General features: G+C 41.2%; 1 protein-coding gene across 1 annotated transcript in view; it reads right to left on the bottom strand.

Moving 5' to 3' along the window:
- MARCHF11 (membrane associated ring-CH-type finger 11) overlaps positions 1 to 17,592 on the bottom strand; it is a 98,971-nt gene extending 81,379 nt beyond the window's left edge. The window contains exons 1-2 of the mRNA XM_021702531.1: positions 17,038 to 17,592; positions 15,675 to 15,830 (exon numbers count right to left, since the gene is read on the bottom strand). Of these exons, the coding sequence (XP_021558206.1) occupies positions 15,675 to 15,830; positions 17,038 to 17,592 (711 nt within the window). The remainder of the gene's footprint in view (positions 1 to 15,674; positions 15,831 to 17,037) is intronic.
- Between the last annotated feature and the right edge of the window lie 2,818 nt (positions 17,593 to 20,410).

The raw sequence follows: 20,410 nt of genomic DNA, 5'->3' as shown, positions 1-20,410 counted from the left end.
TAACGGCTGAAAACATGTTGTTGACCATGCAAAACAATTTTAATTTACTGTGTTTGCCATTTAGTACCTATGGTTTGCAGCTGAGAAAAAAGGCACTTAATAAGCAATATAAATTATTTTTCTTACTGTATCAAAATCTGATGAAGAATATTTTGCTAGCCGTCCAAACTAAAATATACACTAGCTACCAAGATATTGAACTGCAAATTAACCATGCTAATGTATGCAATTATTATCATGTTTGGCTTATTAAGTATTCTCTGAAATTTATTTTGGTCTAGAAATACATTTCAATTTTTGATAAGGCAGAAGTACTATATGTACATTTTTATGTAAAAGATATTGTTTTTATTTTATGTATTTATTTATTCACTTAAAATCCCCCACACTTTAACCCTATTTAAAATACATTTAATGAACATTATGGCCACATCATCATCTAATGGAAGCTTCATATTCCTATAGTCCCCAGTCCCACCAAAGACGCTTGGAAACCACAGTAGAAATGGTTTTCCCTGACCAAACATAACATTCCTTGTACCTTTTGCCATGCTCTCATGGACTATTTGATAAAAGAGTTACTCAGTCAAGGAGGCAAGGACAGTGTTACAACCAAGTTCTTTGATGAGGAGTATTTACACATCATTTATTTTCAGTAACTAATAACGCCATATTTTCTATGCATCAAAACAAGAGTAATTGTGGCCTCCTTGATCTGGAAAGTGCATGCCTGTGAGTCCAAACAGTATTTGTCTAATGCTCACTGTTAGTGCTCTTAAAATGCCTGTATCTCTAAGCCAAAATTATATTTCCCATTTAGAAAAAGAAAACTCTACTTATCTCTCCTTTTCCCTTCCTCTATTTCTTTGTTGTTTCCAGTTATGTCCAGGGTAACGGAGCCTCTCCTGGGGATTCACAACCAGCCAGAGAGACTCATTCTCCACATCCCCTCCCACCAGTGATGAACCTCAGGAGATGGTCAGTGCCTAGTTACTGCTTAATTACAGTTCCTCTGGTTGTTAACTAAGAACTCAAGCTGCTTGGAAAAAATTTTCTCCCTCAAGCAAGATGACTTGCCATTAGTAAAACAATCAGTAGTAATTAAAAACCTCATTTTCAAATATAGTTCGTAAGTTTTACATCAAGAAAACTGCTTCTCATCTAAACTCTCTTTTAAAATGCTGCCCTAAGCAAAATAAAAGGCCCTCTTTAAAAAAACCTAAAGCCAAACCAAAAAAAAAAGCCAAAATGCAATCACTGTTTTTCGAATAACAACACTGCTCCAATATTTATGAATCCAAATAAAGGATTTTTTGTCTTGCTGACAAAAATATCTATAAAATATTTAATTATTGATATAGTGCAAATATTTTGGCAGAGACCACTAGGTGCTATAATTATCTTCAATTTAAACTTGTGCCCAGATAGTCAATGGGCACTCAAAATGTGAATGCACTCCCTAAAATCACTTTAAATGGATTTAACATTCTGCTTGAGTTCACATACTTCACACTCTTAAACCATTTAAAAAGTGGCTATTCCAAAATCTCTGAACAGAGTAAACTTTAACTCCCCCAAATTGCAAAGTGTAAAAAAAAGAAAACAGAAATGTTTGATTTAATCAAATCGAATCAAATAGAAAAACAGGCACCTTTTTCGAAACAAATCAGGTGAACAAGAACAGATGTCAATTAACTAAATGGAACCTGGGCCAAATGTATTTTCAAACAAGATGCAAAAAGTAGAGAAACATCTCTAACGTGATGGAATTCTGTGCACCATGAGACACATTTCAAAGAATATAACTGGAGTTAACAGGAAACACTAGAGGGCAGAGTTGCATAGTGAAGTTCTTATAACTCTAATTGAAGAAAGGGATACCAATACTTAGATACTTGCTCAGATAAATCGTCAAGACCTGCCACTAATTGACTTACTTTGAAAGACTTTAAACTTTTAACAGATGACCTAAATTCATCCACTACAAAAGGCCATCAAGCAAATTCAGGAAACCCAGATAAGGACTCCATGGACAATATTTATCCTCAGCATGATCTATCTTCCCTCTTGCATGTGTTGATAAATATAAATCTTACTCCCCATGAAATGACCATCATTTTTCTCCTGAATAAAGGATTCTTAGTAACCCACTTTGCTTATGGCCTTTGAAAGCCAAGGGTTGTTAAGTTATGGATGACATTTCCCATCAAATTTGGGGAACTGATTATTCCATTTTGGTTGACTAAGTACCATAAGCTCAAACAAAATGTCTCCATATTATTAAAAGTTTTCTGAAGAGACGGAAGGAGTGTTCACCCTTCAAAACTCCTTTATATTCATATATCTGTCAATGGCAGAGATTTAAAAAAGGGGGCTGCGCAGCATCTCGTTGCACTGATTAATGGAAGCCATCTATTCCAAATGGATTTTGGAAGCCCAGATGTCAGCTTCTGTAGCTCCAGAAGCAACATAAAAAGTCATTTCCCCTCTTTAAGTCAATGTGTGACTTTCATAGTGGCCAACTCATGTTCAGTATCTCCCAATTATATTACCTTGAAAATCACAGCCTCAAACATTCATTCTCCAAATAGCTAAGTTTCCTAGATGATATTCAATGAGATGATGGAGCTTCTCTTTAAAATAATCCACCTTAAAAATTTTATGTTTTTCAACACCAGGAGAAAATCGGCCCAATATTCATTTTTACTTATTTTATTATCACTATACTTATAAAAATCATTATTAAAAATAATTATAATACAGAGGTGCCTGGCTGGCTCAGTGGGTGATGCATACGACTCTTGATCTCGGGGTCCTGAATTTGAGTCCCACATTGAGCATAGAGATTACTTTAAAAAATAATTATAATCCAAAATAGCTGAATTTCTCATATATCACAGTTTTTATTTTAAAATCCTAACCCCTTGATAATTCTGTAGATGGAACAATGAATAACTTAAGAAGAACAAATTGAGCATCTGTGACTCTAAAATACATCTTCACTATCCTTCTTTTCTTAATATCTGATTGTACTCTTTTTCCTTGCTCCTAAATAACCAATATATTGAATCTTTACCATGATATTTGGGATATTACAATGGATTAGGAAATTGGCCACTATCAAGGCTTTTAATATATTGATGCAAATTATAAAACTATAGGCTATAAATATTGACCTTGCCGGTTCATAGAAAACTGAAACCCAGAATGAAATGTGTTTCAGTGGGAAAATTAGTCATAGTGAATATTCATTTACATACCCTAATTCTAGAAAGCCATAAATTAAAAAATTCTGCGAATCACAGTCAAAGATCATGGATTGGTAAGCCTTCTCTGACCAACCTACCTAAAAATTTAACCATCCCTTCCCAAGATGTCATATCTCTCCTTCTTTGCCCAGTATTTTTTTCTTTAGCACTTATCACTAATTTTCTAATTATTTTATTTAGAGTTTATTTATTTATCCCTCTCTGGATTGCATGCCCTCTGAAGGCAGGGATTTTATTCCTTTTGTTTACTCTTTTGTTCATCCCTAGTCCTGGAACAGTGCTGTCAATTAGTAATTAAGTATTTGTTGTATTCTTTAGAATGAATAAACAACAAATACAAAATCTGGCAGAATTGTATGTGTTACAACTCTTGTTCTAACGAGGTTAGAAGTCTGGGATTAATAAAGCACCATCACATGCCAAGAACTCTGAAAATGTTATTTGATTTAACTTTCCCAAAAACATGATGAAATTAAGACCTATGACATCACTGCTGGTCACATAGCTTGGTAAGTGGTTGAGCTAAAATTTGGACCCTGGTCTGCATATTGCTAAAGTCCACACTTTTTTCTATTATATCACACTGACCCTCATATAATCTCAACCCCTCTAGAAGATGTGTAACAAGTTTTTTAAAGGAGGGGCTTAAAAGTTACAAAAGCTAATTGTGTCCACAAACTCATACTCGGGAGGCTCTGGAGACCTTGGAAGAAGCAGTTGAATATTTATGAATGGCAATAAGTTTCCCCTACTTACTTGAAAAGCACAGAGTCCCACAACTCCTCAATTACTCACACCAAGTCTCAGGTGATTGGGGAAAGAGAAGATAATGAAAAATCACGGTTTCTTCATGATTATGGGAGAGGACAACTGCACAAATACACGGGTTAACAGAAGATTTGATGGGGGATTTGAAACACATAATCTCATTTAGCACATAATCACCATGACTGCAGAATCATAGACTCTCCCTAAATTGATAACTTCACAAAGAAGCTAGCTCAGTTAGGGAGATTTGTCTCTTCCTCCCCATTCACTTATTCAATCATTTATTTATATCAGTATGTACTCATGGATGTTTATATTATAGTTTAAGTTATAATCCAATACTACATTATTTATTCCATTGCTCAAAGTATTCCAGATTTAGCCATTTCAGGTTGACCTTTATATTGCTTTGCTATGCCTCCATCCTTTTGTTTTTCAAGCACTTCTTTACTTTCTGGTACAAGAGACTCCAGCCTCATCTTGTGTAAGAACACCATTTTGTATGTGACTGGTTCCCTTTATTGGAAAATGGTATTGGAACCAAGATCTGATGCTAGGTGGGTTTATTACTACTGGAGTGTCACTACCATTAGGCTCCGTCAGCAGACAGAGCTAGGAAATGGATGTGTGTATACTAACCCATGCATAAGCACATACCTATAAATATTTATATCTATCTTGAGCAAAACATGAATTTATACTGATGTCTCCAACTCTAATCCAGGACCACATGGCTCATTCTAGCATGCCCTGTTTTAACCACTCAGTTTATTTCCAGTAGAAGTATTAACATAATCTATAATTACCTAGTTTTTAAAATTTATTTGCTTACTTATTTATGGTCTATCCCTCATCATCAAGGATTTAAAATAAGAAGCAGAGGTTTACCTAACTCTGTAGCTTTAGGACCCAGAACAGTGCCTGCTACATAATAGTGGTTAATTTGTTGGATGCATGAAAAAATAATCAACAGAAAACTATTGATTATATAATTCTTAATAGGAAATAACAAAGATAGAATATTTTGAAGCTAACCCCTGACATGAGTAAAATCATCTTCTAGACCAAAAATAAACACATATTAATCCATCGCTATGCCATTATATTAATCATCTCCACGCATTCATCATCACTTAGCATTGAAATTTTCCCTACGAGCAATTCAAGGAATGGTTGGTGTTTTCCCCCTAAAGTTTACTGTAGTAGAGCTTAATCATGTCCAAAATGAAAGTAGCATATTCTATCTCAAATTTCCTTTTCTGTAACAGTAAAGTGCAGGTCAGAGAGAAGAGGCAGGCAAGAGGCAGAGATGAGTCACCCACTGGTACATGTTTCACCAAATTACTCAAAAAGTTCTCAATACCCAAGAGCCTTTCCCTCCATAGTCTAAGAACCATGTGTCATCCAAAGCTACCCAACAAATTTTGGCACAATTACTTATTATCTTGTTGGCTTAGCATTTTTTCTCTTTAAGATTTTATTTATTTATTTGACAGAGAGAGAGAGAGCATGGGCAGGGGGAGGGGCAGAGGGAGAGGGAGATGCAGACTCCCTGCTGAGCAAGGAGCCTGATGTGGGACTTGATTCCCAGGACACTGGGATCAGACCTGAGCCGAAGGCAGATGCTTAACAACCGAGCCACCCAGGCACCCCCTTTTTTCACTTCTTTATATTACTTCTCAAATTGCCGACAAGTCTTGTCTAGATCTGAAAATGACTTTAATAGAAGCTATAGCAGTAGGACTGACAGTCCACCATAAAAGTAAAGGAAACAGTTTCGGAAGGGATGAAAAGGTGATTTTATATTCAAAATTTTCTTTCAACTTCCAGGTTTGAGCTTGGGCATGCTTGGTCCTAGAGAATACAACAAGGGTAAGGATCAATAACCTTTCCTCTCTAAAAGGACTGGAGCTTCCTCTGGCAAGCTCCCATCTACTTGCTCCCACTAAAAATAAGGGAAAATGTTTTCAAGAAAAGGAAGAAAAAGATGGAGTGACCATAAAACAAGTATTTACTGAATGCTGAATAGATTGCTAGTAAACCCTATGCTCTGTTCTACTCTACTATAAACTCTTTAAGTTCTTTATTTTTTCTTTAAACTAATAAAGAGATTCCTCTTACATGCATATTCATGTAAAAAAATTGCAAATGTAACATAGAAAAGAAGTTAATACTGGGGGAGGCAGTGAGGAGAGAGAAAAGAGCAAAAGTATTTCCTGGAATATTCTGGAATATTCTTTCACAAGAATATAAGTAAAATTCTCTGATATTTGTGAGAAACGTTATTATTCCTAAAAATCTTTTTGAACAGGCTGAACAAACCAAGGCGAGCCTGTACACATTTCTTGAAATAGTTCCTTGTTTATTTGAACTATATTGTAACTCAGAGTCGTGACACAAATGAACATCAAGACACAAGTGCATGTCCATATATAACAAAGGAGTGTCCAGAGGGTTCCTGTAATTAGAGCTAGATGCATATGGGAGGGCCCCCTGCGCCCAAATTAAGCTTTGGCCACTTGCACATAATTAGCATACCAAAATGAGAAACAAAACCAAAGGCATATTAAGGCAATGACACTCTATTACTATGATAAGGATACGCTGCCCAAGTGTTATCAAAGTGAACTGTCTTGAAGAGATAAAAACTGGAGAGAGAGCATGGCTTTTAGACAGTAGTTTCCAGAGCATACCACACCAAAAGGAAGGATGGAATAAGAAATGTCTCCTCAGTAAATTCTCTTATTGACTTTGCCTATATAGAAATGCTTCCAGGTTTCTGTCATGTCTTCCCACGTGACTGCTTCCTGCTGAGGCCATCCACCTCTACCTACAAGGGACATCCGTTTGGCTAAATCTTATAGAACAGCTGTTGAATTATAAGTTATGCTCACAGGGATGATGCTGTCAAATATCCAAGGATAAAGAAAGCACAAGCCACAGTGCAGTTTTTCCTGGAGAGACCTCTGAGTCTACCATCCATTTACCTGCAATTGCGGGCGACCATCTCCTGTCGGTCCCCCTCCGCCGCCCCCCCACCCCCGCTGCTCCGAAGGGTCAGAAGCACACACGCTTTGCCCTCAGTCATACCACATTCTACCCTGACAAGGTCCGAAAATAGAAGGAAGCCAAGTTTATCAGTCACATCACAGCAAAGCCACATGCCAAGCAGGAAATGAGCAAGAAAGAAATAGTCTGTTCCCTTGCTACATCTCCCTGTGCTGGAATATTGTTATCACCGGTGGAACAGCACATTTGAAGTTATATTACAACGGTACAGACATTTTGTCAAAAAAAAAAGTCACCTTGTTTTCTGTCAGGTGACAGATTCCACACCAAAAAAGTTCTACCAAGTAGACATTCTTAGCAGCTCGTCTATACCCATGATCATACAGCAAAATTTCCAACAAATTATTCAAATTCTCAGAACAAACCCATGAAATTCTTCAACCATGGGTGCCTGGGTGGCTCAGTCGGTTAAGCGACTGCCTTCGGCTCAGGTCATGATCCTGGAGTCCCGCATCGGGCTCCCTGCTCGGCGGGGGAGTCTGCTTCTCCCTCTGACCCTCCCCCTCTCATGCTCTCTCTATCTCATTCTCTCTCTCAAATAAATAAATAGGGCGCCTGGGTGGCTCAGTTGGTTAAGCGACTGCCTTCGGCTCAGGTCATGATCCCGGAGTCCTGGGATCGAGTCCCGCATCGGGCTCCCTGCTCGGCGGGGGGTCTGCTTCTCCCTCTGACCCTCCTCCCTCTCATGCTCTCTGTCTCTCATTCTCTCTGTCTCAAATAGATAAATAAATAAATAAATAAATAAATAGATAATCTTAAAAAAAAAATAAGAAATTCTTCAACCAGTGACAACCTCAAGAGAGCACACGTGTCCCACATGGGTAATTCCACATTCACAGAGTCTCTTTTCATGACATTTTATTTTGTGAAAAGAGCAGACATGTCTCTCTGGAACCTTTTTTTTTTTTTTTAATTTTAGGTTTTAAAAATAGATCCCTCTATTACTCTTAAGGCTTTTTCCTGTGGTCTGAAGAAGTGAACAAACTTTGCCCTAGCACACTGAGAACAGAATTATTAGAAAAGCAATTTAAGAACAAGAGGAGAACTAACAGCCAGTAGATGGCTGACGTGTGAGCAATGAATGCAACTTGTTTTCCTTAAGACATATTCTCACTGCATGAAGATGAACATGACCCCCATGGTTCTGTTCATCTTAAAAGACATTCGCTTATGCATTCATTCATTCATTCATTCATTCATTCCACAAGTATTCACTGAATGACCACAGAGTGACCAAGAAAGAGAAGTTTTCCTAAGCTATGTTGAGCTGTGTTAGGAAATTTGTTCTAAAACCCTTCCCATCAGCTTGCCCTCCTAGAAGGCAAGCTTGGAAACCCCAATCAAACTAAATATTATTTTAAGACATTCACAAGGGGGTATTCTAAGCATAGCTGCTGGGTTGCGGATAGCCTGGAAGGACTTGCTTTAGGAATGGATCTGCGAACCCTCTCTAAAATGCATTCTACAACTCAAGGACATGAGATGGTGGCCTAGTCCAGGGACGCTGAGGGCTTATTCTGGGATGTCTCTGCCTTCTGCTTCTAACTTAACTAAATCTGCTCCTGGAAATGGAGAGTCTGAGTCTGATACAACCAAGAAACGGTTTGGAAAAAACAATGGTTTTAATATTTAGTATTAAGAAGTTAATAGCATTTTGTTATGGAGCTACAGTGCCACCATTTTCTGAATGATATAGGTTTATGATGATTTCACTCAAAATTACAAAGAAACACATACAAATTTTGGGACACTTCGCCCCTTTCATTTTCTAAGAGGTCAGAAAACACCTATGTCCATATCAATACTCAATTTGTGTAAATCAGGGGTTGGCAAACTTTTGCCAAATCCATTTGGGCCCAATCCAGCTCAACACCTCTTTCTGTGTTGCCCACAAGTTTTTAAATTTTAAATGGCTGGGGTTGGGGGGGAGACAAAAGGAAGATATGCTTTCCCGACACATTAAGGTTACACGAAATTCAAATTTCAGGGCCTACAAGCGAAGACTTACTGGAACACAGACACACTCATTCCTCCATACAATGTTTCTGACTGCTTTCATGCTAGGACAGTAACTATAATATTTTAGGCCCTCAAAGCCTAAAATATTTACTCTCTGGCCCTTTATAGAACAGATGTTCTAACCTCTGGTTTATATAAGAAGATAAATATCATCAGGTGAAGACATTCTGGAGCCATAGCAAGGTTCCTCTACCCAACCACTCCCAAATTTTCTTGCCACCATAAATTACTTTGACCAAAAAGTCTGCCCAAGCTCCACCCCAGCGGGGGGTGAGGGTAGGGGTTCTTTCTTCTTCAGGCAGCTGGCCAAGAAAGTAAAGAAGAGAAAGGTATCAAAGTGGAAATATACTTTAAAAGAGGGAGGGAATGTACCAAAGCAAATGTGTGTAGAAGACAGTTTTGAAGAGTATCACCCATCTGGGCAACACCATCCCCAATCCTCTTTCAGTAAAGGGTAGAAGCCCACACCCGCACACAATGCCTAAAGACTCCATCTCTTTTTACTACCATCTCAGAACAGAATTTGCCTTGAGACAAATTGTAAAATCCCAGTACATGTGGCCTATACAATAAGTAAGACGGCTTATAAGTACACAAAGTGTAATTTACATATTTTATTCAGCAGAGAATCATTAATCTGTTCTAGTGAGTAAAATGAAGATTCATGTGTTTTGAGAATTAGTAAGCAAATGAAACAAAAATAATTTCAAAGGCGAGCAAATTGCCTCATGATGTGTTCTTTATTTTGACATTTTTAATTACCTATAAAATATCCCAACATATGCATTTAAATATTACATTTTAATGTTGTTTCTCAGTTGTTCAGGCACGGTAATGAAAAGCTTCTCCTCAGCTTGTCATTTGCTAGCAAACCTACAGAGAATGTTAGTAAGAGCAAAAGTTAGAAAAAAAAGGGGGAGGCTCACCACGCCAACCAGGTTGTACGCATGCAGACATTTTTAAGCTATAAAATGCAAATGCCTTGAAGTATTTCAAATGACAGCACACAATACTGCTAAAGTTCATGCTCTGATGTTTTCTTATTACATTTTCAGAATCACAGTCGATTTTCTAGAATAACTTGCCAACTTCTCCTAGTGCATCAGCTATATCGTGAGAATGACTACATCACTTCTGAAGGTAGTCCGCCCCTTTCATGCCACAGCCCCATTTAGGGAAATAATGACTCCAGGGTCCCCAAGAAGTTAAAGTTCTATAAACACTTTACAAATAAGGTCCAGAATATGAGCCCCGAGGAGCCTACCTGGTGCCAACTTCCTCTCTAACTCAAAACTGTCATGATGAGTGAGCCCCAGGGTTTTAAGAATTTGGATAAAAATGAAAAACACTCCCAAGTTGTTCTCCCTCTCAGAAGACCTTCCCATCATTCTTCCTGCTATGAGAAGACCTGTTGCGCACAGCACACTGTAGGTGTTGAAAGGAAAAGCCGTAAGGGGAATGCTGATAAAAATGTGAGAGGCTAGGAAAAACGTCCAGGGGCCTAATACTCACAAAGGTATATGGCCCACAGGCAACTCTCAATGCGGTCCAAGGAAGATCCTTCCTAGTCCTTTCCTTTGGTACTCTACATAAGGGAGGAAGAAGGAAAGCTGATGGAAGCCACTATTCACTCTGACCGATGCTCTGCCAACTATCTGTGTTTCTACAGCATCGCCCTCCCAGGGATCTCTGGGGGCTTCTCCAACCTCCTCCCACTTGCACACATCCCACCCAGCAGAGGGATTTCCCAAGTGTAAAGAAATGATGCCTGAGAAGCTGAGCAGCACTGCTCTGTGCTTGGCTACCTGTGGAAGCATCTCGTAACTCTGATTAAGACACGTGAGGAGGGATATCTGGAGAGTACGCATGCTCTTGTGTGCTGAGATCGTCATATCGCATTACACCTCTGAGTTTTTTAAATGCTGATTCTTTCATTATTTAGGAAAGCAAATTTGTTCAGACACTGAGATGGGCTCTCCCAGAAAAAGCGGGCGGAGGGGGGGGGGGCGGCGGGGAGGGCGCAGTGGTTAAACATCCAGGGAAAAAGAATGATCTGGAATAAGAAGTCCTTAACTTCACATTGGTGACAAGAGATTGAAGGACACAACAGGGATCCATGAACCACTGAAGGTCCCCAACTGTTAGCTGAATGAACAAGTAATAATAATCAGAACCAACATTAAAATGGCACCTACTATGTGCTGGGCACGACACTAACCACTTTACATATATTATGTATTTAGTCCTCAAAATAGTGGATAGAATAGGTGCCCTTATGATTTTTAAAGATGAGTTAACTGAGGGGCGCCTGGCTGGCTCAGTCGGTAGAGCCTCAGACTCTTGATCTCAGAGTCACGCGTTCCAGCCCGATGCTGGGTTCAGAGATCACTTTTTAAAAATGAGCTAATGAGGCACAAAGAGTTAAGTAAGTTGTGCAAGGTAATACAGGGAGCACCTTCCATTTACAGTGTATTTTTCTGTTTAGGCAGTGCGCTGTCTTTTATAACAAGTCTTAAGTTTCCCATACAATATATTACCAAATAAATGTTATCTCTTCAAACATCTATATTTCTTGAACAAGTACAGAAAGCATTCATAAACCTGAATATAGCTTAATTAGTTAATGTCACCAACATCTCAAGATAAATTTGATCTTATATATTCTTAGATTCCACTAATTTTATACCATACTATGAGATTCAAAACAGAATTAGCTTTTACTCTTGAAATATTATTAGTGCACCATCTTGAATATGTTAATCAATAAAATAGATTCTGCAAGTAGGTAGGAGGGTAAATGCATGTTAATTACTTGGAATGTCTTAATTAACTCCTACTGCTAATGACACAGCGATTAAGATTTAAGTATGTTTAGAGGGTATATTAGTTTTCTACTGGGTCATGTTGCTGAACATCACTAAAATCCGCAGGAATGGGGAGTTTTAGACCCAAGTTTTCAAAGGCCACTAATATTAAAGAGAAAAACAAGTAAAACTAAAGTTTTAGACTCTTTGCAGCACGAGGCCCAACTCCCCCCCCCCACACACACACACACCTGTTTCCTGGTTAGCTGCTCCTTTCCCTTCTTTGTCTCCATATCCCCCTGAGTACCAGGAAGTACCTCATGGTAGTAATCACTTCTGAAAGTGCTTGAGGGTATGCATCAAGCATCACTCCATACATTTTTTTTAAAGCTTTCTTTATTTCTGAGTGCTGGGAGAGAAGTTACGGTGGTGCTTGGTGACCTATCTGGGCTTAACAAGTACTTAATGCAGAGACCAGGGTAGGTAGATAGAGCTATTTTTAGAAGCTATCTCCTATTGTGAATTAAAGACAGCCACTCTCTTTCAAAGGACAGACTCCAAAGGTGAAGTCTATTTTCCCTTCTCTTGAATGTGGGCTGGTCCTGTGACTTCCTTTAATCAAGAGAATACAGCATACATGAAACTGTGTTACCTCCAAGATTGGGCCTTAAGAGATCCCAGCACTTGGACCTCAACCAGCATACTGTGAAAACTCCTAGTCACATGGAAAGAGAACTGAGGCCCCAACTGACAGCCCCAGCTGCCTTCCAGCCAACAGCCAGCACCAAGAACAAGTCATATGAGTGAGCCATCCTGGATTGGAGCATCCTAGTCAAACCTCTGGATGGCGATGGATCCCGGCTGACACCACATATGGAGAGGAACCTTCCAGCTGACCTCAATCAACCCAGGCTCTGAAGAGATCTTAACTGATTGTTGTTCAAACTACTAAGTATTTGAGAGGGTTTGTTACACAACAATAAATAGTCAAAAACTTTCTAGACCATCTTAGAGACCCAGGCTAAAACCAGTTCCTGAGTGACTCAGCTTTGCACAGGACAAAGGGCCATGATAGGCCCAGAAATGGCTATGATGGAATTGAGAACACTTTCTAATATGGGCATGGAGGCTAAGACCATGGACCTCAGAGCCAGACTGACTAAACTTGAATCCTGGCCTTGTCCTTGACTAGATACGTACCCAGTAGAAATTAGGTAACTTTTCTGTATCTGTCTCAGTTTCCATTTGTGTAAAATAGTGATCATTCTATTCCCTACCTCACAGGTTTGTTATGAAGATTAAACATCAGTATCAACACATGTAAAGCACTTAGAACAGTGCCTGGCACAGAGTAAGTATTCAGCAAATATTCTCTATTAATTATTTATTCTCTCTTCTATTCTACATCCAAGGAACCACCCACTCACAGCTATGGAGGTCTCTATACTTAGGACAGAGGGATAGGGAAAGTGATGGGGGGGGGGGGTTGCCAAAACATACTTCCTGTTGGATCCTATACCATGAAGAAATGGATTTCTGCCGGGTCATAAAAGCATGAATGTGATAAATGTGACATCTGATCAGCCTCACAACAGCAAGGGAGAAAACCAAAAATCAGAGTAAATGCTCAGTTTGTAGGTGATCCATAACAGAAATGTCAGGCAATTAATATAACTTTATCTGAGAATAAATTGCTCCTAGGTAGAAGAATCCACACTGTAGGAAACTTATAACTGATTTCCACTCATTAGGAGTACGGAGTTTTTTAATACATATAACACAGTCCTGGAAAGTTACTTTCTTCGGCATGATCTAAGCTATCATCATCACACTCATATCAACTTGTTTCTGAATATTATTTTCTAATTCACTCTAACAAACAGGTCACCTTACAGATCAGGGTAGTATTTGCATATGTCATAATAAAATTAATTCTAGTGTATTAGTAAACACTGGGTTAGTTTTGGGGTTTGGGTATTTTTTAAAATTTTTTGGTCATATCATACACACACTTTGGGGAACTGCTTTTGTTAAAATGATATTGAATGATTTGTTTTATGAATGAAGCAAAACATAGTAGCAATCAATTCATTTTGCTATAGAATTAGTAAACAGTACTTTTTGCCCCAGCTCTTTGTCTCTTCTCTATTTTAAAATTATATCAAAGACCTATTTCTGTTTACTTCAAAATGAATCATCCCACATGAGTTAATATATGGTAGCCATAAGTTTCTGAAATACTTAGCATTCTATTTGAGCTCTTGAACATCTGGCCATAATGCTTCTCATGGGACTTTTCACTGGAGTTCCAAATTCCCCTTTTCTCATCTCCCCATGTTTCTAGTCATAGAATTATTGTACATCCAATGATACTACTCTTATCCTTATATCCAGACATGATTCCATCTGTTTTTCAGGACAACTATGATAGATCCATAAATTGATACCCAGGTAGTTCAATCAATTAGAGGTTCTGGGAACACGGGTCAGGTTTGTGCCTGTCTTCAGCATGATAGCATCACTTATCCACATTAGTTATTCTTCTTCTCTCCAAATTATTTATAAGCCTTTGGTCAACTTGAAAAAATCCACATTTTCTTCTCATGCCTGCTAATCATGCTTTAAATGATGACTATCAGTGATGCAAATTAATTGCAAACCATACGAAGGATGCGTAAATTAAAATCTATGAAATTTAAATTATTAATGCAGTAGTAATTCAGCTTCCAGGTTCCCTCTGCAATCCCTAACAGTTTCACCTATTTTATACTGCTCAATGCAAACTACATTGGTTGATGTAAACAGAAACAAGGGACACTAGATTTCATGACTTTCTTCCCCCTCCTAACTTTTCGATCCCCTTCCCCCTCTTCCTTCTACTGCATACTTCATCTCTGTTTTGAACCTACTCTTCTATGTCTGCTTAACTTCAGCCCCACGTCACTACCAGATCTCATCAAGTATACACTATTCTGCTTTAATATGTCATTCTTAATATTTTGAATTTTACATCCCACCAGTCTATTCAAAGAATCTGAATCAGTTTCACCATGAAAAAACCAAAGCCTATTTTTCCAAGGGCATTTGTAGGGTTATGGGTATTGTGTTTTATGTGATTATACACAAAAAGTTTAAGAATACACACAATTTCAGTGGTATTATTGAGAGTAACTGTTGGAAATACTTCTGCATCCACTATGTAAGTTGAACACAGCAAATGGAAGTAGCCAAATCTTCCAAATGCATCACATGAAAAAGAGCCTAGTTAAGTGAAAAAAGTTTTCAGATTAGAACTAATAGATTTAACTGAAGTTTCCAGACTAATAAAGTTCAGCTTTACTTGCATGTGTCTCCCATTAACAGAGCCCATCCTGGGCTTCAATGCATAATTAACAAGAATATTATTAAAATAAATTGTGTAATATTTCTAATTAATAACTAGTTTAATTGAAGTATAAGTTTATCAACTTGCCCCTTTAGGAACAAAGATGGGCATAAGTTTATCAAAAAGCAACAAACTAATAAAAGAAACCACTTGAACAAAATGTCTCTTTAGTTTCTCAGATAAAAATGTCACAGATTTCTCCAAGCACAACTCAACAAATTCTAAATCTTGGCTTTATTTTATTTGCATAAAATGTTTGTAAGTAGCATAGGTAAATATCCTTAGTAGTAACTGAACTCAAGTGCACACATGGTTAGCAAAATCATTTCAGGGTAAAAAAAAAATGTCATGGATGTTTACCTGGCAAGGCTGTTTCATTTTAATGGCTATGACATGGTATCTGTAACAGCAGAGCTCACAGGTCCAGGAACCCCTCTCGCTGATCCACTTCAGCAGGCACAGCTGATGCGTATACCGAACTGACCCATCACAGCGGCAGGGGTTTAACAATTCCCCCTGAAAAGAACACAGCCCATGTGAATATTTATGCTCGTGTCTCTATTTAAAAAAAAAAAAAAAACACTAACGCTTTCTTTTCTTTCAAAGCCATTTACCCGGAAGGATACAAGCATCAAACTCTCCGAGAAAATAAAATTAAATTTTTATACCTCTGATGGGAATGAAACTGAAGTCTTAAAACTATTTCAAAGGTATTGCTGAGAGTTATGACATAAATGTTCTACCAACATACAAAATGTCTGCAAGATATAGCTCCCAATACCCTTGAGGGAAAGCTGTACTATGAAATCTCTTTAATAACTTTTAAGTGGATGGTCAGATGCATTTCCTCTGCAGTTATTCTTAATCATCGCTAAAGAAGAAATGCATGGCATCCCAGAAAGTAGCTTGCAGTAGCATTATGCTTTTATTTTTTTCTAAATGTAGCATCATAAATATTGACTTAGGGCACTATATTCCTGAAAGCCTGCATATTCTAATGCAATTTCCTCGCCTTTAAAAATATTAAACCTAATGTTTTCTCAGACCACACATTTTGTAAGAGATAGGTTATCCTGTTGTCTCCATGATTACTCTCTTATAAGTTTGCATGCACCTCTAATGGAGTTTTTAATTTATGTTTCTAACAAAATACAAAATACATTGTTAGCTAAATAGGCTTTCTTTCACAAGGTCAAAGTACATTTCCTATTTCTCTTGTAAAAACTATAACACGCTCTTCACAACAGTGAGATTAAGTCATCATAACTTGCAATGTGTAAAGACCCTGCCCTTTTTGGTTTTGGCATGACTCACCCCCAGTTTGTATTCTAAGACTATCTGCCTCAGGATACATTTGTAGAAAGGGGGACATAGGTTTGTTTCTAAAATCCATTTAGCAATTCACAAAAGAGATACTTAGGGCATGATCTTTAAAGCACCTGAGGAATGCGTACTGCAAAACCAGGTAGGAAAAAAAAAAATAAGTGTAGATCAAATTAAACCCTGCATTCGCCACCGGGACATTTTCATCTGCCTTCACAGCAAGGGAAAAGGGAACACAAGTAGCAGCCACTTAGTTGGCCGGACCAGACCAGCCGGGTGGCGAGGAAGTGGGAGGCGAGTGCTGTCCGTGGTGCTGAAAGGTCGATCCACCGGGGCAGGAGCGGGTCCAGTCCCGACCAGAGCCCACGGCCAGCTGCTCCGAGGTCCCCCAGGGCCTTACCTGCTCCGCGCCCTGGAAGCAGATCTTGCAGATGGGCTGGTGGTGCTGGTGCTGGTGCCCGGCGCGCTGGTCGCCACCGCCGCTGCTGCTGCTGCGGCTGCTACACACCGAGCGCGTCTCGGGCTGGTCGCCGGCGCCCCGCCGCTCGCCCTCCCCACCCGCGCCGGCCTCAGGCTCCGCGGGGACGCCCTTCCCCGCCGCCGCCGCCGCCGCCTCAGGGACCGCCGCCTCCGGAAGGCGCCTCATACCTTCCCCGGAGTCGCCAGCCGCCGACACCTCCTGGCCGGCGGGCGGCAGGGGCGCCGGCGGCGGCGGGAGCTCGTCCGCGCCCCGGCGCCGCGGGACCACCTCCGTCGGTGGCTCGTCTGGTCCCGCGGCGCGCTCGGGGGACGCGGGCGGCGCGGGCAGCGGTGGCAGGTAGCGTGGGGGCACGGGGACCGAGGCCGGCTCTCCCGGCGGCGGCGGCGGCGGAGGGGGAGGCGACGGGGGCGGCTCGGTGTCCCCACTCTCCGCCCCGCGGCGCAGACTGCCGCTGAGGCCGCCCTCAAAGCTCATGGTGGTGCCGCCGCCGCCCTCCTGCCAGCCCAGCTGGCGGGCCGGGCTCGGGCAGTAGCCGAAGGCAGAACAGAGTGGGCGGGAGGACAGAGGGAGGAGTGCAGGGAGGGAGGAGGGTAGGAAGGGGGACCCGGGCTCCAGGGGCTGGGGGGCGGGACGGGGAGGGGACGCGGAGGGCCCCGCGGCGGCGGCAGAGGCGGCTGCTCCGCGGAGCCGCCGGCTCGGCTCTGATGGAGGCGGTGCCGAATTCGGCTGCGCGTGAGAGCCGCGCCGCGGGGGGGGCGAGGGGCGGGGGGGGGGGAGGGGGGGGGGGGACCGGCGCGGCGCCGCGGGGGGGGGGCGGGGGGGGGGGGATGTGGAGGCGGCGGGTGCGAACCCTGGCTGGGGTGCGGAGACCTCGGGCGGGAATTCAGGGAGGGGAGATCCCCGAGCCACCTCCACGGACCCCGCCCCGGAGCAGCTCACGTCGGTTCCGGGGCGGACTACCCCTCTCCAAACGGCGCGGCACTGCGGCTCTCGGGAGTCTGGAGAGGGGGGAGGGGTCTGAGGCCATGGGTCCAGAAACCGTTACTGGGAAGGCAAGTGGGATGCGGCAGCGCCGGGCTGGGTGGGGCCGGGATGGTCGAACCCAAGACCCGCCAGGGAGTTGGAGGGCGCAGGCTGGTGCCCTGGGCTCGCTGGAGCCGGCTGAGCAGGGGTCAGGAAAAGGTGCGCGAGCCCTGGGCACTGTAACCGCCGCTGCCCGGCGACTGCTCCCAGCCCTCTCAGAACCTTGTCCCTCAAGGGCACTCTCACGGATCCACCAGAGCCCTAAAGACCGAAGCCTCTGGAACCTATAGCCTCCCTCTGTCCGTCTCGCCCCTGAATCTTCCCCGCATCCTCCTCGCCCCCTCCCTCCTGCAGTGAGTATCCGGCTTATTTGTAAATATCTTGGTGACTTTGTCACACTATCTTGGGTCATTTCCTGAAATGGTTCCTCCCAGTGAACCCTGGTGCCACGTTGTGTGGCGGGTGATCACTTTCATCCTTGCCCTTTTATAAAGGGCTCGAATGACACCTCTCCTCCCGGAGAAGTGGCTGTGTCCTCGGGTCGTGACTTTAAGCACCCAAAGCCAGTTCTCCGTACCTCCACTCCGCAAAACCTCCCTGGGACTGCTCTTTGGGCAGGGCAAATTTCCCCTGTTCTTTTCTGAAAATAAACTGCCATACCTGCAGGGAGCTGGACGGAAAAGAGTGCACATGCAGAGTGGTTTCCAAATCCGTTCAGTGTAAACTCACGAAGCATTGGATTTATATAGTGCAATGTGTCTATCCAAATCAATGGTGATTTTCACTATTCTAACAATTTAACATCTTTGGCACAATTGACTCTCTCTGGGCAGGCATTTTGGGCTGCATTTCATAGCTGAAGACCCAGGATCAGATAGGCAAAGTAACTTGTTCAAGGTCACCGGACTATTAACAAAGAACTTTTGAGCTCCCTGACTTCAGGTTTTCCGGCTCAAACACCCAATGATTTTTTTTTTTTTCCAATCCTCTAGCATGTCTCCTAAAACAATATGTTTGATGGTGCTGAGTCCCATTAATAGATGCTCTGAAACGACTGAGGTAAACTACCAGCTTAAATTAATTTGTCCATTACACATTTTAGCAGTAAAAAGTATATACGGTTAAAAAAAAAAAAAAAAAAAAAACAGTCCCAGCTCTTTTGAAAAAAACTGGCTTGACTGCAAAGCAGAGAAAGAAGGTAGTAAAAAAGAGTTCAGAAATGCTTTGTCACACACAAATGGTCCTGAATGAAATAGTTCCCAGGAATGTCCTCTAACACTTAGCCCTCCTCAGACTAGCTTATTTTTGGTAGTAGAGTGGCAGGCATATTTTTAAAATAATAATCCCTGAATGCTCTCAGAACTTATCACGTTGAAGAAATGTGGTTGTAAGATATGCTTTCATTTTCAGTCTGCACCTGTCAAACTGCCATTGCCACATTTGTATACTGCCACAGTCTTATGGTACTCAGAAGCCTTGATCCTAAGTTACTGAATTAAAAGCTATCTGAATTGTCTTTTAAAAAACCCCTAAATAATTCAATTTATAACAACTAAATTTCTACCCAGTGTGATAAAGTCTGTTATTATTTGAAGGACAGCATAAAAGCTGTGGATTCTGTATAAAAACAATGTGGAACGATTCAGACAGCAGAGTAGCATGGATAAAGGAGGAAAGAGCCACAGTGCTAGCTGTCCTCTTGGTTGATTGTTTCTGAAAAATAATTTCAGTAAGAGAAAATTAACTTTCACTGATACAGTGAGCAGCCACATAAGAACATTGTTTTTTCCAGTTTCTATGACCTCCAAAGCTGACCCTTCCCTGAAAAAGGGAAACGTATTTATTCGTGATCCTTCTTCAGTTAACTCAGTGAATCTTAAATGGATCAAGGAAAAAAGACCTTCGTAACTTTGAAGCATTCTCTGCTGTAAAAATATAGAACATTGGGGAACACAGAAAGGATGAACCACTCTAGTTGCTGGCATCCAAGTGAAAGAGATGATAGAGACACAGACATCTGATAACATCAGGGCACCAGCAGCCACTGACAGGCATCCAGTAGCCAAAATGCATCTACCAACTGAAAAATGAATGAGGGGAGAGGCAATTCCATCAATTTGAGCAAATACTGAAAGGCACATCCAACCTGCTTCAACCTATATAGAGAAGAAAGCTATAAATAACATAACAAATGCTTGAAGGCTCCCTTATGTCTCCCTCCCCTCATGCACAGGCGGAGTGAAATGTACCCTTCACCAAAACAGGTCTT

Source organism: Neomonachus schauinslandi, chromosome 7 (genome assembly GCF_002201575.2).
Source record: "Neomonachus schauinslandi chromosome 7, ASM220157v2, whole genome shotgun sequence".
Classification (NCBI taxonomy): Eukaryota; Metazoa; Chordata; class Mammalia; order Carnivora; family Phocidae; genus Neomonachus; species Neomonachus schauinslandi.
Note: the sequence above shows the minus strand (reverse complement) of the source record. Positions and strands in the feature narration are given on the sequence as shown.